This window comes from Dendrobates tinctorius, unplaced genomic scaffold, assembly GCF_039654945.1.
Source record: "Dendrobates tinctorius isolate UK_male_01 unplaced genomic scaffold, ASM3965494v1 ptg000219l, whole genome shotgun sequence".
Lineage (NCBI taxonomy): Eukaryota > Metazoa > Chordata > Amphibia > Anura > Dendrobatidae > Dendrobates > Dendrobates tinctorius.
The window spans coordinates 5,434,257-5,458,050 of NW_027361886.1; the positions used below are offsets into that span (position 1 = coordinate 5,434,257).

Here is a 23,794-nt window from a genome sequence, read left to right on the forward strand (position 1 = left end):
ATCCAGATGTTACAGCATGCACAGACACCCGCGGATCACCCGCAGAGACGGACATACAGCGCGTCGTTCCAGACCGCAGCATCTCTATCTTGTGAAGACGCAAATCTCCGCAGGGTAAATCTCATCCATACAATGTATTGGATACCGTGATTCTGCACGGTTAAAGGAACACATGCGGATTCACCTGCGTTCAGTAGCCGGCAGCGCTTTGGACGCGGCGAACATGATGCGTCCAAAGTGCTGCCAATTACCGAATGTCTGTACATACCCTTATTCTAATCCATTACTAAGATGTGCAGTAGACTTCAGAGAACTTTTGCGAACGCGCGGTGATCTTTTTCCTTTCTCTCCTTATTCTTATGTTATAGACATGCACAATTGATTTGTAAGGACGCCGGAAATGGCATTTTTGTGACTACATGATGGGGGGAGTAATACCGTAGCTATATATAATTTTTTCACGTGTTTAATGGCTTTTATGCTTTATGAACTGATTTTTGTGATTATTATGCACTTGAACATGATACTTGTATGTTTTACACTTGTTTGCTGTTTATATATCATGTTATTACTATTGTGACGTCTTTCTTATATAATATTTTTTAATCACTTGTATAATTGAAGCATCTATAAAACAAGTGCACACTTGCATTGCTTGAGAAAGTTTCTCATTTAGAACCAAAACGTTGCCATTACGGGCTATTTAAAAAACACAAGTTTTTCACCCCTCTATTGGTGTGCCGCCTCCATTTTTTAAAACTTAGAATAAGAGGGCTGTCAGCTTTAGGATCTTTCCACAAATCTAGAGAAGACATAAAATCCTCTCACTAGATACCGTAGTTCTTCTTCACAGTTCCTCTGAAATAATTAGCCTGCTGGTTACAACACAGACTGCGTGAATCCACCAACATGAGCACAGTGTGCTAAGTGCATGTTCATGCTGTTATGACCAGATTCCTTTTTTTCTCCTTGAAGTGGTAATGTGGTTTTCAGCTTAAAATGTAAATCTTCGTCTTAATTATATAAATCAGGATGTTTTGGGCGTTTCATTTTTCCAGCCCTGGCTGCTTGGCTACCTTTAAAGTGGTTGTCTTGTGTTCTTAAATCATTAAAAGTGCCAAGTGCTTCTAAAAACAAGCAACTTTTGCAATTTACCTATAAAAATCCTCTCCATTCTCAAGACAAGAGAGATTTTTAATTATATTACTATGTACAATTTGTTGGGTTACATAGAGTAGGCTCAATGCTTTAGAGCAGGGATCCCCAACCTGTAGCTCAGGAGCCACATATGGCTCCCAGGTGCGGCTGTCTGACAGACTTTTGAGTTGCACCTAACAGAAGAGTCAATCTGGAAGCACACATACTGGCATTGGGGTTGGACATATAAATTAAGTACATTTTTTAAACTGGACATAGGAGGACACTGCCAAATAGAGGAGATGCTTGAAGCTGGATGCAATAGTGTGGTGGGAATGCTTGATGCAAGAATACCGAATGGGGGTAAAATGGATATAGGTATACTGCTTTGGTGTCATTTCTGGGGTAGGAGCTTTGGCTGTTATTATACTGTTCATGGGGGCTCTAGACGTAATTACAGTGGGGGAGGCAGGAGCTGCATGTTATTCAAGGGGACTCAGGAAGTGGCTCGCCACCCTCTCTCATAGCTGAATATGGCTTCTTTGGAGGTATAAGAAGGGTTGCCGATATATTAGATCCAGCCAGCTTCAGTGTCTTTGTGCTTCTCCCTTTTACATCCATCTGAGGCCACAGGCTCAGAAAGATTAGTGAGATAGACTTGACACTGACTTTTTATAGGCTCTCACTTCTTTTAATGGTGTCAAGAAAGCAATCACATTGTTTACTCTTGACTAATCAGGCCAAAAAAGGCTCTATTTTAAATACTTCATGGACACATTATTGGAGGCCTGCATGAATCTAATCAGCTGATATAAACTGAACACAGAAACAGAGTAGGCACTATGTAAAAAACATACACGTGCCTTTATGCTTTCTGCTCAACCTGCTTTGCATTACTATTTGGAGAGAACAAAGCTTTTCATTTGACCCTTTTTTCCGGCACTGGACTATCAAGTTTAGAAATGATTCCCAAAGACATACCAGAATTTGTGATGGTTTACAATAGAGCGTCGGTGGCTCGCAGTGTGCCCTTTACGAGAAACAACAGGAAACAACAGAAAAGGATTGAAAGCTCGGATCTTCAGAAAGAGGATACTCCTACTAAATGCTGTTCCTCCAAACACAAGTGATCAAGAAGAGCGCAGATGACACAGGTCGTACTTGTTTTCCATATGTAAAATCACAGAAAATCCAAAACTCACTCAGTGTTCAAGAGCTCATTCTTTGGAAGACTGAGAAAGCTGACACAGCACTTGTATAGGAGGTATATACTGACTGCCTACATGCATAATTCAGCACATCTGTTACAGACTCTGGTACTGCTTTACAGATATACTGAAAAATCTATAACGGGCTCAATCAATCTTAATTCATCAGAAATAATTGTTGTTTTAAAAAATAGTTCTCACGAGGCAAAATTTGCTGTATAAACACTTCAATAGCTGTATAATGGATACTTTCTGTACTGAGGCGGCATATTCAGCACCTCCGCTCAGGTGGCTCTAAAGGTTTTTAGCCATGCTATGAATGAAACATATTTCCATGTGTCAAAATCAATTTTTTTAGTTTCATGTTTCTAGCTGCCGTGCTGTTTTATTAATATCACTTACTGTACTTATGGTAGATAGTTTAGGCCAACAATCCCTGCAGTTTCTTTTTTTATAGGAAGACAAAGTGCTTAAGCTGAAAGTCAATATGGATCTTACTGAAACTGGCAAAAACTCAAAGCAGGTGGCCATTTCTTAGGAGCAATTCTTGTGGAAATTCATTAGCCATACTCGGAGAACCCTAGAGAGAAGGACACATCTGCAGTGACTGTGCACTTGACTGTAATGCTCACCTCTTTCATGTAGAACTCCATAAATCCGCTGATGTAGCCGTCTTCTTCCATCCAGATTATTAAGTCGATGACACTTGTGAAGGAGAAGATTGCGAAGACTAAATATGTTTGAAGAAAGGAAAGGAAGGAAATAAATATTCATAAATGGACAAGTGGCATGCCAATGTTTAATAGACAAGCAGGAGGACAGAGGCATTAAACAAATGAAATATTTTCATAGTCACAACATCAAATGAAACAGAGCATTTTAAGACACATTAAACCCATATAAAGAAACTAAGGTGAAACAAGTCTTCCCACTTCAGTGCTTGCTAGCAGAATAAAAGATTTATACAGATGGACAGCTTTTATAGTTTTCCTGAGGCCACTGATAAACTGCTAATGTGCTGTCCAAAAAATGCAGCTGTCACAGGGACCACTGAACACCAGTGAGAACTGCTCCGTCCTGTCAATAACTGGTCTGCGCTGAAGTAATGGCCTCTATTATTGTGACTGAGGCTGATCCGTAGCCATGGGATGGCGCTGCTCTGTGTGGCATGGATGGAGCAAATGTTAGGCTGTGTGCACACGCTGAGGATTTTGCTGCGGTTCCGCAGTGGTTTTGGCTGCTGCGGACCCGCAGCAGTTTCTACTGCGGTGTACAGTACCATGATTCCCTATGGGAATCAAAAACCGCAATGCAGACGGTGCAAAATTTTCCGCGTGGATTATCTGCGGTTTTCAATCCACAGAAAGAATTGACATGTCAATTCTTTCTGCGGATTCTGCTGCGGTTTGCCATCTCCTCCATTGAGGAGATGAAAAACCGCAGGGCAAAACTGCAGAGCAATCCGCAGGTAAAACCGCAGGTCTTTTGACCTGCGGTTTCACCTGCAGATTTTACAAAATCCGCGCGGATGAATCCACACCTAATCCGCAGCGTGTGCATACAGCCTTAGAGGTCAGCGACGCCTAAACTGCACTAGTGTCACCATCAGTGTGCTCACTTCAGGGGAAAGGCTGCTGGGTTACTGGAAAATTCCCCTGTCACAGGGGTAAGCGACACCACAAGTTGCCTACGCAGAGGTCAGTCGCTGCCTAGATATGTTATAGCGGGTAATTATCACCCCGTAGAAACTGAAATGAAAGCAGGAGTGTAAAAAAAAAAACAACACAATTTTCATTGCTGGTGGAGGTTGTTTTTTTTGTTTTCTGTATGAAACACTAGTCACTCAGAATTAATCTAAAGTTTAATGCAAAGAATCATGTATAAGCAATGCATCCCCAAGGTGTTCTTATCATTGGGAAACTAAAGTTGGTGTTTTGCTTACCATAAAATAAAGGATCTTTGGGTGGGTTTCCTTGTGCAAAGAAAAATAACACGACCAACAAGGACAGCAGCACCAGCACTCCCATGCCAGCTATGACAAGTGGACTGAAACAAGGACAAAATGTATGATCAGACCCTGAGGCATGAGTCTGCACCATAATCCGCAAAGACAGTTACTTTCATCGTTCCATCAAATCTACCCCGATAATTTACCACTTTGTTTTAGTAGCTGTCAGGAAATATGAACACGTTTCAGACATGTGGACCAGGCAGAGGATAAAAAGTTCTGGTATTCCAATTGCATATCTAAAAGGAAACCTGACAGCTGAAACATGCTGCTCGATTCACTAGTCGGACAGACGGGTCCATGGCAGCTTCTCCCCACCCACTACCCTAGAGTGACAGGTCTCTTCTTCTGTGTGTAAATGGAGAGATGTGTCACTGCAGGGCAGCAAGTGGGGAGAAGCTGCTGGGGACCCTGTCCATCCTGTCTCCCATGTGGCTTAGTTCCCGCCGGCTATTTAAATTAGGTTCTCTCTGAAACACTACAGCGTTTCAGAGTTACACATACATGAACGAAATCATACAGCCACGGTCTGATACATGCAGCCCATGGATAGGGCAGCATGTCTTACATGTTAGGTTCCCTTTAAAGGGGTTTTCCGGTAATATTTTTTAAGGGCCATTGGCTTGCATTCCTTGAAAATAAACTCAGCCGTCACTTATCCTCCCCTGCTCCATCACTGCATTGTCCTTGTTCACAGGCTGCAGTGGTGAGGTCACAACTATAGCACACGTAAAAACTGCACCAAATCACTGGATTTGTGCTATCTACATCAGCATCACTGCCTCTAGGCGAACACTGGGCCAACATACAAATTACCTTACCAATTAGGCATAGTAGACACCGGCCTATGGTCCTAAATAATTTATAATCAGGGTGACAGTCCAGCCAGCTGGGGCAACGGAGCTCCAATGTGAACATTACAGCAAGCAACAGTGATGTCTTGGCTGTTGTCGGGTATATTCGAGAATTCACGAGTCGTAGAGGAGGGGCATCTATGCAATCATACATGGCAACTGTGACCGCAAATTCTCGGTGACTCTAGGTCAAAATAGAGCATTCGGCATGAGTAAAAGCTTAAGAAACACAGATGGGAATATATAGGCCTACATCTAAAGTGGACATTCATTACATTTTCTGGGTTATGCTGAAACTTGATTACTTAATTTTTGTTCTGTTTAATAAAATTAAAATTTTTATTTTAAAAATGTTGTCAGTAAATTTGACAATATATTAGGAAATAATTTGCTGGAGGAGCCAGAAGATTTTGACTACCTACAGGCCTCCTCTGAGTTTACTGTATGTTCCAGGAGCACGTGGGCCTAAATAAATTATTCCTGATAAACCCCTTTAAAGCTGTAATACTCATGTTTGCAATCATTTTTCAAACACCAAATAACCATAGGATTTTATACTTAGTTTATATAAGCTTTTGTAATACATTCTTATAGCAGCTAGAATACATGTTGCTGCCAGGAGGAGGTCACCAATAAAAAAAATTAATGCTTCCCTGGCTGACACTAGGGAGATCAATCATTAGGTATGGATGCCATGGGTTTGTAATATACAAACCCCCACAATCTCAAGCACAATTTAACACTTTAATCCTTTAAATGAACATTAGAATTTCCTTTAAGTAATCTCTGTGACGCTAGTCACTATTCAATGTGATGCAGGATAGTCTTGTCCAGGGTCAGTACCAAGAGGGCTCGTAATAGACAAAAGGAAAAGACAAAAGCGTACTCAGGTCACAGTCTGAGGTCAGAATATTAGGAAGGTAGTTGATCAAGACAAAGGGGTAACTAAAATTAATGGTCAAAGGAAAATCCAAGGTCCACTAACAACCCTTTAAGAGCTGAGACATAAAAATTCCATTCATGTATTGTTTATGAAAACAAAATGGATTTTTCTTTTAAAAGTATAGCATAATTATTTTCTTTTTGAAGCATTTTGATCAATAATTTATATTTTTTTGTTGCTTCAGGTGGCTTTTTGGAATAAGTTGTCTTGCGGGTGAACATGAGAAATTACACCATTTCTGTCCTTTATATGGCCTGTATTCTGCAATTTTTTACCAGTTTTCCCCTCTTGAGGCAGTATGTCTAAGTTTCTGCGGTTCTTTCTCTGTAACACACAGACAGTAACAGCAGCATAAAGCCCAACATATCGCAGTACTGAGCTGTATGTGTCACGCTTCACCAAGGAAACAAAGTGCACAGCGAGAAGGATGGGAAGGGGAGCACTGCCACTAGGAAAAGGTTAAAGGGACAACCCCTGAAACTTCCCCTGTGCAAGCCCAAGCTACCTGAAGTCCCTAAACGGGTTCTTTCACCCTGTGCGGCATTCACTTTCCTATGCCTGTCTTGCCCTAAGCATGGCCCTAGCTAGTGTGTGAGGCAGCAGGTACGCTAGTCCTGCTTTATAATAAAGATATAAAGAGACAAAGGGAAACAGATAACAGTGCAGAAAACAGCAGTCACTAAAAGCGCACCCAGACAATGGAATGGTATACAGACATGGCCAAAAGTTTTGAGAATGACACAAATATTATATTTTCACATGATCTGCTGGCCTCTGGTTTTTATGTGTGTTTGTCAGATGTTTTTATCACATACAGAAATATAATTGCAATCATATTATGAGTAGCAAAAGGTTATATTGACAGTTAGAATGAGTTAATGCAGCAAGTCAATATTTGCAGTGTTGACCCTTCTTCTTCAGGATCTCAACAATTCTCCCTGGCATGCTCTCAATCAACTTCTGGATCAAATCCTGACTGATAGCAGTCCATTCTTGCAAAATCAATGCTTTTATTTTGTCTGAATTTGAAGGTTTTTGTTTGTCCACCCATCTCTTGATGATTGACCACAAGTTCTCAATGGGATTAAGATCTGGGGAGTTTCCAGGCCATGATCCCAAAATCTCTATGTTTTGTTCCCTGAGCCATTTAGTTAGCACCTTTGCTTTATGGCAAGGTGCTCCATCATGTTGAAACATGGATTTTTGTGAGTACTCACCGTAAAATCCTTTTCTCCGAGACGCTCATTGGGGGACACAGAGACTGTGGGTGTGTGCTTCTGCCGTCTGGAGGCCGACACTAAGTGTACAAAAAAAGAGTTAGCTCCTCCTCCGCCGCATACACCCTCGCCCCTAGGCCGGGCGTAACTCAGTTTAGTGCATAAGCAGTAGGAGAACGCGCCTTAAACTCAGGCAAGAAACTATATGTCTGAAAAAAGGGGGCCACCCTAAACCTTGTACAAGGATTTGTATAACTCAAAATAAGTAAATGCCAACTGGCTGATAGGGTGGGTGCTGTGTCCCCCAATGAGCGTCTCGGAGAAAAGGATTTTACGGTGAGTACTCACAAAAATCCATGTTTCTCCTTCGTCTCATTGGGGGACACAGAGACTGTGGGACGTTCTAAAGCAGTCCTCTGGGCGGGATCTTAGCTCACCCAATCCATGCTAATTTGCGCCCCTGATTAGAGGTGCGCAACTGCTGCCTGGAGAATCTTTCTTCCCAGGCTTGCATCCGAGGATGCCTGGGTATGTACGTTATAATGTTTGACAAACGTATGCAAACTGGACCAGGTAGCTGCTTTGCATACCTGCTCCGCTGAAGCCTGGTGTCGCAGTGCCCATGAGGCACCCACTGCCCGTGCGGAGTGAGCCTTGATCCCTGCCGGAACCGGCGTGCCACTGATTTGATAAGCTTCTTGGACCGTCAGGCGAACCCATCTGGCCAAAGTCGCTCTGGACGCAGCGAGCCCCTTCCGCCGCCCCTCTGGAACCACGAATAGAGAGTCTGTCTGGCGGAATGGCGCTGTCCTTGTCACATACCTTCTAAGAGCTCTTACCAGATCCAGGGTGTGCAAAGCCTTCTCTACCCTGTGCACCGGTGCCGGGCAAAACGAGGGTAAGACAATGTCTTCGTTGATATGAAATGCAGACACAACCTTCGGCAAGAAGGGAGGAGCTGGCCTTAAAACTACCTTATCTTTATAAAAGGTCAGGAACGGCGGTTTACAAGATAAGGCCGCCAATTCCGAAACCCGCCTAATAGACGTTATAGCTACTAGAAAAACGACCTTTCTGGACAGGTAAGGCAAGGAGACCTCTTGCAATGGTTCGAAAGGAGCCTCCTGAAGGGCCCTGAGCACCAAGTTCAGGTCCCATGATTCCGTCGGCGCCTTATAGGGGGGTACTAAATGTGCGACCCCTTGCATAAACGTCCTAACCTGCCAGACGGAAGCGACTTTTCGTTGGAAAAGCACCGACAGGGCCGAGATTTGCGTTCTGAGCGAACTCGGAGCCAACCCTGCGTCCAGCCCTGCCTGTAGAAAAGCCAGTACGTTGGGGATCGAAAAAACCAGAGGAGCCACTTCACGATCCCTACACCAACGGAAAAAAACTTCCCAAGTTCGATGATATACTCTCGCCGAGGAAGGCTTTCGGGCACTCACCATCGTGGCCGCCACATCGCGCCTGAATCCTGCCTGTGTTAACAGCCAAGATTCAATGGCCACGCCGTCAAACACAGGGCCCCTAAGTTCGGATGGCAGATCGGCCCCTGGGACAGTAAGTCCGGCCGATCTGGAAGACGCCAGGGTACGTCCACCACTAGTTGGACCAGATCCGCATACCAGGCCCGCCGGGGCCAGTCTGGGGCCAGCAGAATTGCTGGAACCTTCTCTCTCCTTATTTTCCTGATAACTCTTGGAAGCAGCGGCAGCGGGGGGAACAAGTACGGGAGACGAAACTGGCTCCACGGGAGCACCAGAGCGTCTACTGCGATTGCCTGCGGATCGAGGGATCGAGCGACAAACCTTTGTACTTTGGCATTCTCTCTGGATGCCATAAGGTCCACGTCTGGTGTCCCCCACCGTTGGCAGATCTGCTGAAAGATCTCGGGGTGCAGGGACCATTCCCCTGCCGCGACCCCCTGTCGGCTGAGAAAATCTGCCGCCCAGTTTTCGACTCCTGGAATGTGCACCGCTGAAATTACCACGCGGTTCTTCTCTGCCCAACGCAGTACCAGTCCGACCTCGCGCATGGCTGCCTGGCTGCGCGTGCCCCCTTGATGGTTGACATATGCTACTGCTGTAGCATTGTCCGACTGGATGCGCACCGGCCGGTGTCTCAGGAAACACTGGAAATGTTGCAGGGCCAATCGTATTGCCCGTATCTCCAGAATGTTGATCGGGAGAACTATCTCCTGAACGGACCACCGCCCCTGGGCTATGTGACTCTGGAAAACTGCTCCCCAACCTTGCAGGCTTGCATCGGTCGTCACCACCAACCATTGTTCCGGGGGAAAGGGTTTCCCCTGGACCAGAGACGAGTCGCGAGTCCACCACCGGAGTGAACCTCGTACCAGCGGAGACAACTTGCACCGATGACTGAGAGACAGCAGCCTCCGATCCCATGCTGTCAAGAGCGCATGCTGAAGCGGACGGAGATGGAACTGGGCAAACGGGATTGCTTCCATCGCCGCCACCATTCTGCCCAACACACTCATGCCGTACCGGATGGATCTGGTGCCCGGCTGTAGAAGGTTCCGTACCCCTTGCTTGATTTTTTGCGCCTTGTCCTGAGGGAGGATCACCAGCCCCCGGGAGGTGTCGAAAATCATGCCTAGGAACACGATTCTTTGGGCTGGAACCAAGGACGACTTGCTTTGATTGATCAACCAGCCCAGACGGACCAGGGTATCCAGAGTGATACTGACATTGTCCTGGCACTCTTGAAACGACGGCCCCTTTACCAAAAGGTCGTCCAGGTAAGGTAACACCGTTATGCCCCGTGCATGCAGGATGGCCATAACCACCGCCATTATCTTTGTAAAGACTCTGGGGGCAGTGGCTAAGCCGAAGGGCAGAGCCACAAATTGGAAATGACGTCCTCCGATCGCAAATCGCAGGAACCTCTGGTGTGGGGGAAATATCGGAATATGCAGATATGCATCCTGCACATCGATCGAGGCCAGGAATTCCCCTGGATCCATGGCTGCAATGACCGAGCGGAGGGACTCCATCCGGAATCGCCTGACCCTGATGAATCTGTTCAGGATCTTTAGATCCAGTACTGGCCTCACAGTCCCGTCTTTTTTGGGGACCGAAAACAGATTGGAGTAAAACCCCTGCGACTCTTCGCCCTGCGGCACTGGGGCGATGACCCCTTTGCGCTGTAGCGTCATTATAGCCTGTAACAAACTTTCCGCCTGCGAATCTGTCTTGGAAAGTCGGGAACGGAAGAATCGCTGTGGTGGCCGTCCGACAAACTCTATCTTGTACCCGGACGATATTAGTTCTGCCACCCAAGTGTCGCGTGTCACTGCGACCCAAACGTGGCTGAACCCTAGTAGGCGTCCGCCCACTCTGTCGTCCGTAGGTACGGAGCGCCTCCAGTCATTTAGCTGGAGGTTTTTGGGACCTGGCCCCCCTCGCTCTGGGCAAACGGCCTCGGCCTCTACCCAGCGGATTGGCCCTGTAAGAGGCTTGCTTTTCCCTACTCTGGCCATCGTTTGCGGAGGAGTATGCCCTGGCCGAAGTCCCCCCCCAGGGGCTACGAAAGGGTCGAAAACGCCTCTGCATTTGCCTGAATGCCGGGCAACTTCTCTGCTGCGGGAGGAAACTACTTCTCCCCCCTGTGGCTTCTGAGATAAGCCTATCCAGCTTCTCACCGAACAGCCGATTGCCCTGAAAAGGCAATGAGGTTAAGGATTTTTTAGAGATAGAATCCGCTTTCCACAGCCTCAGCCATAATGCACGCCTAATGGCGATCGCATTCGCTGCCGCCACAGCCGAACACTCGGCCGCGTCCAGTGAGGCGCTGACAAGATAATCACTCGCTCCTGATATCTGATTTGCCACCTTCAAGACCTCCGCGGGCAGATCCTTGTCTTGGAGGGCCTTATACAGAGCGTCCCCCCACGAAACCATGGCTTTAGCCACCCAAGTTGCCGCAAAGGAGGGGGCCAGAGCCGACCCTGCTGCCTCATATACCGAGCGGGCAAGCCCGTCCATGAGGCGATCAGTTGGGTCCTTTATAGAAGAAACACTGGGTATCGACAATAGCGATCTTGATGCTAAACGTGATACCGGTGGGTCCACTACTGGCGACTCTACCCAACCCTTATGGAGCTCAGGAGGAAACGGATACTTTGCTTGCAGCGCTTTTTGCATTGCAAAACGCTTATCCGGGTGTTCTCTATGTTTCTGGACTAGCTCCTCAAACTCCGGATGCGTGGCAAACCTTCTATGTGGTCGCCTGGATTTCTTGAAAGAGACCTTGTGACCTGAGGCTGTGGGCACATCGTCCTCGATCTCTAATGTCTGGTTGACTGCCTCAATGAGACTGTCCACCGAGTCCTGGAACCCCAGGCTTTCTAGATTCCAGGCCTCCTCCTCCTCTCCTTCATCCTGATCGCTCCCTGAGCTCAGCGACGGGGAACGGGATGCCCTAATACCCGCCGCCGAAGCCCCGGAGGGCCCGGCCGACGGGGAACGAGCCCTTTTGATATGAGCTTGCCTGGTACTGGAGCGACCTCTAATGGTTGGAGGGTCCTGAGACGAGGACGAGCTCTCTTCCGCTGGCAGACCACCATCCTTGTTCCTGCCCGGGCCTTGAAGGGATTCAATTGCCCTTGTAAGGGACAGCATAGAATGCGATAAGGACACCGCCCATTCCGGGGGGTCCTGACCCCTGGGTTCAGAAACAGTGGGGGGCTCCTGGGCGCGCTCCGACTCGCAGGCTTCACAATATTTACCCGCCTGTGCCCTTGGCAGCCTGACCCCACAGGACACGCAAACCGCGTAAAGGAAAGAGTGAGCTTTCCCTTTGGCAGACATACTTGCACAGGCTGAAGGCAGGGTAGAAGGAGGAGGAGGGTAACCCCTTCCCTGACAACCAGTGTGGTTCTCCAAACGGAGTTACACTCACCCACCGGCAGGGTCCCACTCCTGTTTGAAGTACCCCGGGAAGCTCCGGATGCGTGGACGCGAGGTGGTAGGGCGGAAGTCTCCTCTCCGGGACCTGTGCGCCCGCCGTTTTCCACCCCTTGACCTCCAGGCCTCCTGCTCCTATGCAGCGCGTCTCCCCGACGTCAGTGGGCGGGACTTCCGGCTACCACCGGAAGTCGGCGCGCGGCCTCGCGCGATACTCACGGACCTCCTCCTGCAGCGGGGCCGCGGCCGCCGGCGGGCTTCCGGCCGCACTCCGGTACACGCGGTGTGCGGCGTCCGGGTGCAACGCCACTCTGGCTACCGTTACTCACCGGGGCAAACTTGCGGTGCGCTCCAGGAGCGGATCCCCCAAATATTAAAGGTGAGCAGGGCCATCCGCCGTGGGCTCCATCCCCGGCAGGGGGGGGGGGGGACTTCTGGTACCGGTTTCTTCCCCCTGTACTCGCCACGTCCACAAACTAGATCGGCTCACCTGCGCCTCCAATTCAGCCCCTGGACTCACTACCAAGGGGTGGAAGGGGCCTCCATACATTGTTGTTGTAGGAGAGGAACAACGTGGAGGCTGACCCCTGGTTCTGCTCACACGTGCTCGCCTGATGAAGTTATGGGGAAACCGAATCCTCTTATCAGGACGCGTTGCCCCTCTTTTAAAAAATAGTTGTCTGGAAAAAAGTCCCAGATGTGTCCCTCGGTGCGGGAGAGGACACGAGGAGGTTTACTCACACGTGGTCGCCCGTTGATGATTTGGGGAGATCGGATCCTCTCTATAGGATCCGTCGCCCCTGTCTTATCTTCATAGAAAAAAAGGGAAAAAAAAAAAAAAAAAATCTAGTCTGGAGCTCCAGACTGCGTGTGCCTCCATCAGACACTAAGCAAAAACTGAGTTACGCCCGGCCTAGGGGCGAGGGTGTATGCGGCGGAGGAGGAGCTAACTCTTTTTTTGTACACTTAGTGTCGGCCTCCAGACGGCAGAAGCACACACCCACAGTCTCTGTGTCCCCCAATGAGACGAAGGAGAAAAAGGCATTGTTGATCGCCAAACTGCTCTTGGACGGTTGGGAGAAGTTGCTCTCGGAGGACATTCTGGTACCATTCTTTATTCATGGCTGTGTTTTTAGGCAAGACTGAGAGAGAGCCCATTCCTTTGGCTGAGAAGCAACCCCACACATGAATGGTTTCAGGATGCTTGACAGTTGGCATGAGACAAGACTGGTGGTAGCGCTCACCTGGTCTTCACCGAATAAGCCGTTTTCCAGATGTGCCAAACAATCGAAAAGGGGATTCATCAGAGAAAATGACTTTACCCCAGTCCTCAGCAGTCCACTCCCTGTACCTCTTGCAGAATATCAGTCTGTCCATGATGTTTTTCCTGGAGAAGTGGCTTCTTTGCTGCCCTCCTTGAGACCAGGCCTTGCTCCAAGAGTCTCCGCCTCACAGTGCATGCAGATGCACTCACATCTGCCTGCTGCCATTCCTGAGCAAGCTCTGCACTGCTGGTAGCCCGATCCCGCAGCTGAAACACTTTTAAGAGATGGTCCTGGCACTTGCTGGTCCTTCTTGGGCGCCCTGGAGCCTTTTTGGCAACAAGGGAACCTCTCTCCTTGAAGTTCTTGATGATGCGATAGATTGTTGACTGAGGTGCAATCTTTCTAGCTGCGATACTCTTCCCTGTTAGGCCATTTTTATGCAGTGCAATGATGACTGCACGTGTTTCTTTAGAGATAACCATGGGTAACAGAAGAGAAACAATGATGCCAAGCACCAGCTCCTTTTAAAGTGTCCAGTGGTGTCATTCTTACTTAATCATGACAGATTGATCTCCAGCCCTGTCCTCATCAACACCCACACCTGTGTTAATGGAGCAATCACTGAAACGATGTTAGCTGGTCCTTTTAAGGCAGGGCTGCAATGATGTTGAAATGTGTTTTGGGGGATAAAGTTCATTTTCTAGGCAAATATTGACTTTGCAAGTAATTGCTGTTAAGCTGATCACTCTTTATAACATTCTGGAGTATATGCAAATTGCCATTAGAAAAAATGAAGCAGTAGACTTTGTAAAAATTAATATTTGTGTCATTCTCAAAACTTTTGGCCATGACTGTATAAAAGATAAGGTAGGGAAAGGCAAACCAAAAGGGAGATATGGAGAGGGAAGACACCAGACAAGTTAAAAACAGAAATCTCCAGAGACTACTTCTCTTTCCATCCGTCACAGCTCCAAACCAATTCCAAGATATAGAAAGTTATCAGTGGTAACTACCCAAGCTAAAAGGTGAGTACTTATAACAGAGGGGAGTGGAGAAATCAGAACAGCTGAGATAACTCAGCATGGAGAGCTCTAGGAGACAAACAAAACCGTTTAACCCTTGAAACCAACATACAAGGGTAATCTGCATAGCTAACTGGAAAGCAAGGTAGATTCAATCAGTTCAGGCATGCGTGTAGACAAACGCTGCGATCTCCTGACCCCTGAAATAGAGAATCTAAACTGGGGTTAGATAAAACACTCAGTAGAAAACAGCAGTACCATTTCTCAGCCTCTCACTCTGCTTCTATTCAGGAGGCAAGGGAAAGAAAATGTGACTGAAAATGGAGAAAGAAGCTAATTTCTAATTGCTGCAATTTATTACAATGTTTCTTATATTCGCTTATAATTCTGATTTATGAAAAGTCTATTGAAACAGAAGTAAACACTTAAAGATACTGTGATGCTGTGTATTGTAGGTGCATTCAGAAGTATTGCTCCATTCTGAATGTGCCACATGATTTCATTTATTTAATACCTTGAGGCAAAGGTCACATGTGAACTGCTCCACATTACCAGGGTAATAAAATGAATCCACTTGTACACTCAACCTCACACTGCAGGTATTCTTGGCATGAAAATTGAATCTGATCTCTTTATAAAAAGGATATGGATTTCTAAACGATGAAATACTCCTAAGAATAATTGCCATTGGTTGATAACCATTTTTAGAAGTTACTATAGAATATACATTTTGCAAGAATTGAATTATTTGATTCTTCTGCCTGGAATCAGATACTATAATAGGAATGAGAGAGGTATTTTATTGTCATGTTTTATTCATATAGCGACAATAAACCTGTATATTATAGAACAGCCTAAAATAAATTAGGTAAATTCTTATCTATGAAACCAGAAAATCTGCATATCCAAATTTAGACCAAATTTTTATTTAAATTAACAAGAAAAGACAGTGTCTGATCTCCAAATAGTTGAAAATGGTGTACTTTTCCAGAGCCAAACTTAGTGGATATATATTTCCTATTCTACCTTTTTGAGACATCAATAAGTGTTAATTAAATTTGCTGCAAACCACTCCAACTTCCATCTCTACTTTATCAGTCTAGGCCTCATTTAGATATCTGTGATTTTTCACGTATGTAATAACACATACTTCTGTTCATCAGTGTTTCTGATTCAATTTCCTTCAGCGTTTGGTCAGTGTGTCAGTTTCACCATCTGTGATAAGTAAGGAAATTGCAAAGTTTCTCCTATTCATTGCAATATTAACCCCTTCACGACACGCACTGTATATATACAGCGCTACAGGAGCTGTGTTCCCACAAAGTGCAGCCACTATTTTCGGTGACCGAGTTAAGATGGCTGCTGTTCCTGACAGCAGGCCATCCATGAACGTTGCCCTGGGGGGGCTGTACAGCATCCCCCACCTCGGAGATTGCTGTGACTGGCTATTCAATTATGACCAGCATATCACAGATATGTCACAATAAAGTTTTTAAAAAAAAATAAATAAAAATAAAAGTAACATACTGGTGCAGTGTGAGACAGCACCAATCAAAGCAGTCACAATGGACGGCGTGATCACGACGTCATCTCTCCTGATTAATGCCTATGGCGGTGATTGCTTGAACAATAGTTACTGACCAATCAGCACCAAAGGGATTAATCTGAAACAGCTATCACCGCACTGCACGCCATCAGAGTTGGAGTTGTTACCCTGATAGAGAGAAAATAATTGCTGGCCAGTGTGATACACCTGCTATCTGTCTGCTGCGATCTGTGCTAGCGGCTGTGTGAGTGATCTGTGATCACAGCAGCAGTTCCCCAATCCCTGTTCCAACCCCCTTCACATCACTCCACCTAATCCACTACCAACTGTATTTTTTGAACACTTATTTTGCGGGTTTTGTATGTGTGGGGCGTTCTGCGCTGTGCATTCCTGCTCTTCCTGTGGCCGCAGCTCTCTGATCAGTATTGATGCTGATCAGAGTCTGATCCAAAGGGACTTTTCCTTTTTTTAGCTAGTTAGCGTAATGGACATCCCAGTGTAATTGAAGACTGATTTGAAAAAAAATAAATAAATAATAGTAGTTAGTACAGAGCAGCTTTATAGGTGTCACGTGCCCTGTCCTGAGTGACACGGCCAGCAGGCCGGTAACTGATAGGACAATTACACGTGCCGCGTTCTGTTGTATGTGACACGGCCCGCAGGCCGGTAACTAATACAATAAGACAAGGAAATAGGGAAAACCTGGGTAACAATAACAATGGTGGCCCTTCAATAGGGAACGGGGAAGTGGAGACCTCCTGCACTCCCCTGAGTCAGTGTCTCTACACTCCTAACGTTCCCTAGGCCGGTTCCGCACCGGGCGCCGATCAGGAACCTAAAAACCTTGACTCGCCCTGCACCTAAACCCTCGCTAGGGAATTGGTCGGTGCGGAAACTAATCCCACCACTGCACTAAACACACATAAGGAAAAGTGACAAAACAGGGGAACACCACTTAGCTTTGTTCTGTTGCTTACGCTCCCAGCAACAGAGCCCACCACCTGCGCACATCTTTTCCTCCACCATGTCCAACATCTGGGTGCACTGTCCAGAAACGGATCTTCTCAGCACCATAGTGCAGCCTTGGAGCAAACAGAGTCCACACCTGCGTGCAGCTGTCCCGAAACAGAGTCCAGAAAATGAGTCTAGCTTTTCTGCCAAAGAGTCCAACATTTTGAGTCCAGCTTTCAGCAACCAAGTCTAGCATCCTGAGTGCAGCTCTACACCATAGCTGCCACTCCATCAAGCAATGCCAGCCCTCCTTGCAGACACCATAGCTGACACTCCACCAATCCATGCCAGCCCTCCTTGCAGACACCATAGCTGCTACTCCAGCACTCTGACTGGGCTGCCAGTGACTCTCCTTCAGCTCCATTCTTTACCCAGGCTTGCTTGCAAATGAGGAACTTATCACCAACAGTGGGCGGCACGGTGGCTCAGTGGTTAGCGCTGCAGCCTTGCAGCGCTGGTGTCCTGGGTTCGAATCCCACCAAGGACAACATCTGCAAGGAGTTTGTATGTTCTCCCCGTGTTTGCGTGGGTTTCCTCCGGGCACTCCGGTTTCCTCCCACATTCTAAAGACATATTAATAGGGAATTTAGATTGTGAGCCCCATCGGGGACAGTGATGATGATGTGTGCAAAATGTAAAGCGCTGCGGAATATGTTAGCGCTATATAAAAATAAAGATTATTATTATTATTATTAACATACCTGATACTCGCTTATAGAGCAGTCACACCTGTTACATAATTGCATGCACAAACTAAAGTAACCAAGTGCAATGACGCTCACCACCACCGGGGGGAAAATTTAGAACAAAAGACACCACAGTGCAATAATCCTAATGGCCACAGGGGGCAAAAACCAAACCTTGGCACACAGCCAAAGGAAAAAAAAGGTTACTTTGTGCATTTATCTGTCAGATCCAACCTAGATCATGACAATAGGTAGGGCGGTAACGCATTAGAGTAGCGTACGACACAGTGTTAGTGACATCTGGTTTACTTTTAGAAAAAAAAAGTTAGTATCGAGTAGCTTTATAGGTACAGATGTAGCGTTTTTCTTAAAAAAAAAAAAAGGCTTAGTTACTTGCCAGTAATGGGATTTTTCGGGGCCCATGACATCACCGCGAGAGAGGGGATCTGCTCACCAATGACAGGTAAACCTACAGGCTAAAAGGGGCGGCACCTCTCTCTTGCATCAGTTGGGTTACAGAGCATGAGAGGACCACCAATGGTTATTACAATAAAAAGAACATAAAACAACTAACACCACCTAAACCACTAAATGTGTGGAAACATAATGGTGGTGAAAGGAGTGCTCACCCACACGTGATGGGAGGGAATATAAGGGTGCTACCATGGGTTCCGAAAAATCCTGTTACCAGTAAGTAACTAAGACTTTATCGATCACCCATGACAGCACCACAAGAGATTATAGAGTAAAATAACAATCTAGGCAGGGACCACCGCCTGAAGCACCCTTCGCCCAAAGGTGTGGTTGGCGTACACACCCACATCCAATCTATAATGCCTATAGAAGGAGAGGACCAGGAGACTCCTTACAGATATTTTCTATCGAGACGTCTGACCTCTCCGCCCAGGAGGCTGCCAAGACTTGAGTATAATAAGCCTATAGACCTTCTGGGACCGTCTTGCCACTTGCTGAGTAGGCTAGAGAAATGGCCTCCCCAATATCCCTAGCAAATGTGGGTTTTGAGTCTCTACACCCTTTCCTAGCACCCTGGAAGGATACAAACAAAGACCTCCTCCGTTCTCCATTCTTTTGTAGTGGACAGGTATCTAACTACACATCACCTAACATCCAGAGTATGCACTTTTTTCTCATTCTGGTTCTTTGGATTAGAGCAAAAGGAGAGGATTACGACTTTTGTAGCCTATGGAATCGAAACGCTACTTTGGGAAGGTAGGCTGGATCGGGCTTAAAGACTATCCTATCATCTATAGTTTGGGTGAATGGTGGGGCTATAGGGAGAGTCTGAAAATCACTGACCCTTCTGGCTGATGTCATTGCTACCAGCAGAGCCGTTTTAAGTGAAAAAATCTTTAGGGACAACGATTCCATGGGTTCAAAAGGAAAGTCCATTAAGACTGTCAAGACCAAATTTAAGTCTCAGGGCACTAAATTTAATTTAGAAATGGGTCTGCATCTTAATGCTTTTATAAATCGTAAGTCTCAATAATTAACGGCCAGATCACCGCTGTACAGTGCCCTAAAAGCTGTGACCTGTACTTTTAGTGTACTGGTGGACAACCCTAACTCATGGACTGTGAAAATTACAAGATCTTCACCACTGGTGCCCTCTCTTCAACCTTAGAACATGAAGAGGATAAAAATGTTCTCCAAGTCCTAGTATATATCCTGCTCGTGAATGCTTTCCTACTCTGAAGCAGAGTATATACGAGATTTGGGGAAAAACCTCTCTCCCTTAACAGTGCCCTTTCAAATTCAATGCTGTCAAGTGGAGGCTGGTTACTTGAGTATGGAACACTGGCCCCTGAGAAAACAGATTTGGCACTTCCAGCAGAACCAATGGACATGACACAGACATTCTTCTTAGACACGAAAACCATGATCTTTTGGGCCAGAAGGGGACAATCAATACAATCCTCTCTCGGTCCTCCCTCATTTTTCTTATGACTAGGGGTATCAGTCAAATTGAAGGGAAAGTGTATGCTAGGCTGAAGTTCCAGTAGGCCAGGAATGCATCTACTATTATTGGATCTTCCATGGGGTCCAGGGAACAAAACACCTTTACTGTTCTGTTTAAGCTGCTAGCAAACAGGTCTATGACCGGAAGACCCCACATCTAACTGAAGATGTCCTGACTCAGCTCCCACTCCCCTTGTCTTAGAGCAGTGGTCCCCAACTTTTCTGACATAGAGAGCCACATTCAGCTCTGAGAGATGGTTGCGAGTCACATCCAGCTACTGCCCCTCTCACAGTAGTGGCAACCAAAGTCCCCATTATGGGTATAATGATAACCAAAGCTTTTCCACAGAAATCACCCCAAAGCATTATACCTAGATCCAGAGGTCCCTACAATACCCCCATTCAGTATTCTCCTATCCAGCACTCCCAACACACTGTCTCTTCCAGCTTCAGGCACCTCCTCCGACAGGTAGTATCATCCTGTCTCCAGCGTACCTTATCTCTAAACCCCAAAGACCAGTATATGTGCATCCAGATCTGCTCTTCTGTGCAGGGCTACCCCAAAAAAATCACCATTTTGAGATTTGCTTTTCATACATGTTTGTTCAACCTGGAGCTTATGCACCATGCTGGCAGACAGCCGTGAGCCACAAATCAAGAGACCGCAATCCACATGTGGCTCCCGAGCTACAGGTTGGGGACCCCTATCTTAGAGGATTGCGGCTTAAGGAGTCCGCTTGGTATTTTCCTTCCCTTTTATATGCATATCCACCAGGAAGAGTAGATGACTCTCTGCCAGCTAAAACAATCACTCTGTGTCACCTTGTTCAAAGTTTTAGAATGAGTTCCCCCGTTGATTTATATAAGCCATGGATACATGACTGTCTACTTAGAGGATACTGACATGCTGGCCCTGTAGCTATACAAGGCATTTACTTACAACCTGCTCTACCACCAGCAATTCCTTTGCATTTGATGACACTGTTTTCTCACTCTAAGTAAATATTCCCTGGACCACATTCTTTCCTAGATGAGCCCCCATCCCATGGGGCTCACATCCGTGGTGACAATTTGTGAAATATTCACAACCCAGGAAACCCTTCTGGACAGGTTTGATTCATTCAACCACCACTGAAGGGATTGAACTGTATGTAGAGATAGTGTCATCCTGCCTTCCAGGTGCCCCCTAATGGAAGATTCATTATGTAACACATCCCACTGCAGAATTCTCAAATGAAATTGCGCCCACAGAACTGCCGAAAATCATGAGGTCAAAGTACCCGGTGACACTCCTGCATTTCAATATGAGCCCCAGAAACTCTTCAGTCTTAAGGGGGACTAATCTGGATTTTTTTTAAAAATCATTAACCAGCCCAGGCCCTTTAAGGTAGCCATCAACACATCTAACCGATTACTACACTGGTGGACTGATTTACCTAGCAGCAGGAAATCATCTAGATATGGAATGATCAAGACATCTTTTTCCCGGATATGAGCCATTTCCTCCACAACCACCTTTGTGAAGACATTAGGGGCTATTGCCAACCAAAATGGGAAGGACCTAAACTGAAAATGCCTAACCACTCTGTCAATGGTAAATGCAACCCTAAGGTATATCTGATGTTCCATGTGTAAGGAAATCCACATGTCCAGGAATGCCATAAAACAACTGGGAAAAAGCAACTTTATTGTTGATTTAATGGATTCCATTTTGAAGCACTCGACTTTCTGAAACTTGTTTGGAGCCTTGAGATTAACTATAGTTTTGATGGAGTTTTCTGGCTTGGTTACTAGAAAGAGAGGGGAGTAGAACCTCCTCCCTTCATGAAACTCTGAGACCTCCAGGAGGATGGCTTTCTGAACCAAGTTCAGGACCTCCGTCTCTAGTGCCAATTGGAAAGGGTCACCCATCTGTCCTGTGGAACACATGCTCGATCTGGCCACCATTTCAGCCATAAAGCTCTGCGGACTGCATTGGAAAGGGCGGCCGATCTTGCTGCCAAACTTACAGAGTCCGCTGAGGCATCAGATAGGAAGGCCACTGCCACCTGCATAAGCGGAATGGTGGCCAAGATGTCATCCCTTGCCACCCTGCCCTTTAACTGGGATTCCAATCTGCCCAGCCATACTATCAGGGAGATAGAAAAGTATTAACCAGATCACCTAAGCTAGGCATCCCAGAAGGCACGTATCTGCAAGGAACCACTTGTAGAAATGAAGAGAGCTTCAAAGCTTGCAAAAATTTACTACATTAAATATTATTCATAGATTCCATCATAATTGTAGACACAGTTACGCGGTTTAAACATTCATTGCATTTTTTAATAAAGCTTGGTGCCAGCTTACGTTTATACTGGAACCTGCATTCACCAGTACCCTCCGGCATTTATGGGACACGTAGCTCTTGTCTGACATGCCTCCTGGCATTGTCGCTATGATATACCACCTCCAGCAGGAATCGCATCCCCGCATCCTCTGCACACCTTTCAGTGTGATTCCATGGAGCTGTCACCTTCTGGTCGCCTCACCTCGTGTCACGGGGTGCGTCCTTAGGATGTCATCAGTCGCGTCACCACTCGTCATCCACCCCTTACTTCCAGCTTTGGCCACTCTGCACAACGTATGCAGGACAGAGCAGGAACTGGTGCCACACCAGAGCTGTCCATCCCCAGTGAGGGGATGCCGTTTCCCTTGCGTTCACTCATGTGTGAAGTCCCCTTGGACCAATCGTGGCACTTCCAGGCATCCTGCCTCAGCCAGCAGACCAGGTCTGGGAAAGAAACTTTCATCCTTGATATCTTCACAGGTAAGCTTGCACAGGTTCCTCATCAAGGACAAGTAACCAGCTGATGCGAGGGAGAGGTGCCACCTTTTTAGTCTATAGGCTTCCTGTCCTTGGTGGGCGGATCGCCTCTATCGTGATTCCGTCACAGGTGATCGATAAAAAAAGAATTGTTATTGCAGAGTAACTTCTTAGCTAGTGCACTAGGTGAGAGTATGTTGCAGTGTCAATGACGTCCATTTTCCTTTTGCAAAAAAAAAAAAAAAAAAGAATAGTTCGCACCGAGTAAATTTATAGCTAGTGCAATAGGGGAGCATATGTCACTTTGTTAGTGACGTCCATTTTTATTTTGCATGAAAGAATAGTTAGCTCAGTAAATTAATAGGTAGTGACTTAGGGTAGCATATGTCCCAGAGTTAGTGAGGTCCATTTTTCTTTTGCAAAGAAAAAGAATAGTTAGTGCTGAGTAACTTTATAGGCAGGCCATTAGTGTAGTGAACATCAATGTAATTTATTTTATACAAACTTCTATCCTTTTTTTTTTTTTTTTTTTTTTACATCTACTGATTTTTCTTTTCAATTTTTTTCTTTTAAAGTGCTTCTTAATTTTTCCTTTTAACTTTTTTCTCTCTACTTTTTAGAATAAGTTGTACCCTTTACACAAACTCCACACTATAAATGTGTAAAAGCACCACACATTACCCCCGGGGTTTTGAAGAGCTATTAAGCAGTGGAAGCATATACTTTCCTTGACTCCGACACAGATTCAGGCAGTGAGGAAGATCCCACATTACTCTTATCTCTCTTCCTCTTCCTCATCTAGTGAGGAGTGACCCCCAGCAAGGCATCTTAGAAACCAGATAACCCCTTCAGCAATCATTCTTATATGGATTCCACCCTGCGAAAAGTATCAGCCTGTTATATCGGATTTCATCTGCAGCTCAGGAATCCAGTTTGATGTTACAGGCCTCACTGAAACTGACTTTAAATTCTTTTTCAATGAGGAAATAATAAATCTTATGGTGGCCCAGACAAATTTGCATGCCCATAAATTTTTCACTGAAAATCCTACATCATCATACCCAAGATGGACCCCTGTAACTGCAGCAGAGATGATCACATTTTGGGGTATTTTACTGCATACAGGCATAGTCATGAAAAACAAGGCTTGGCAATACTGGAGTACTAACATTCCCTACAGCACAACGGT

General features: G+C 46.1%; 1 protein-coding gene across 1 annotated transcript in view; it reads right to left on the minus strand.

The window, feature by feature from the left end:
* Positions 1-23,794, minus strand: part of TM6SF2 (transmembrane 6 superfamily member 2) — a 54,398-nt gene that overhangs the window by 20,152 nt on the left and 10,452 nt on the right. The window contains exons 2-3 of the mRNA XM_073555132.1: positions 4,288-4,391; positions 2,978-3,075 (exon numbers count right to left, since the gene is read on the minus strand). Coding sequence (XP_073411233.1) covers positions 2,978-3,075; positions 4,288-4,391 — 202 coding nt within the window. The remainder of the gene's footprint in view (positions 1-2,977; positions 3,076-4,287; positions 4,392-23,794) is intronic.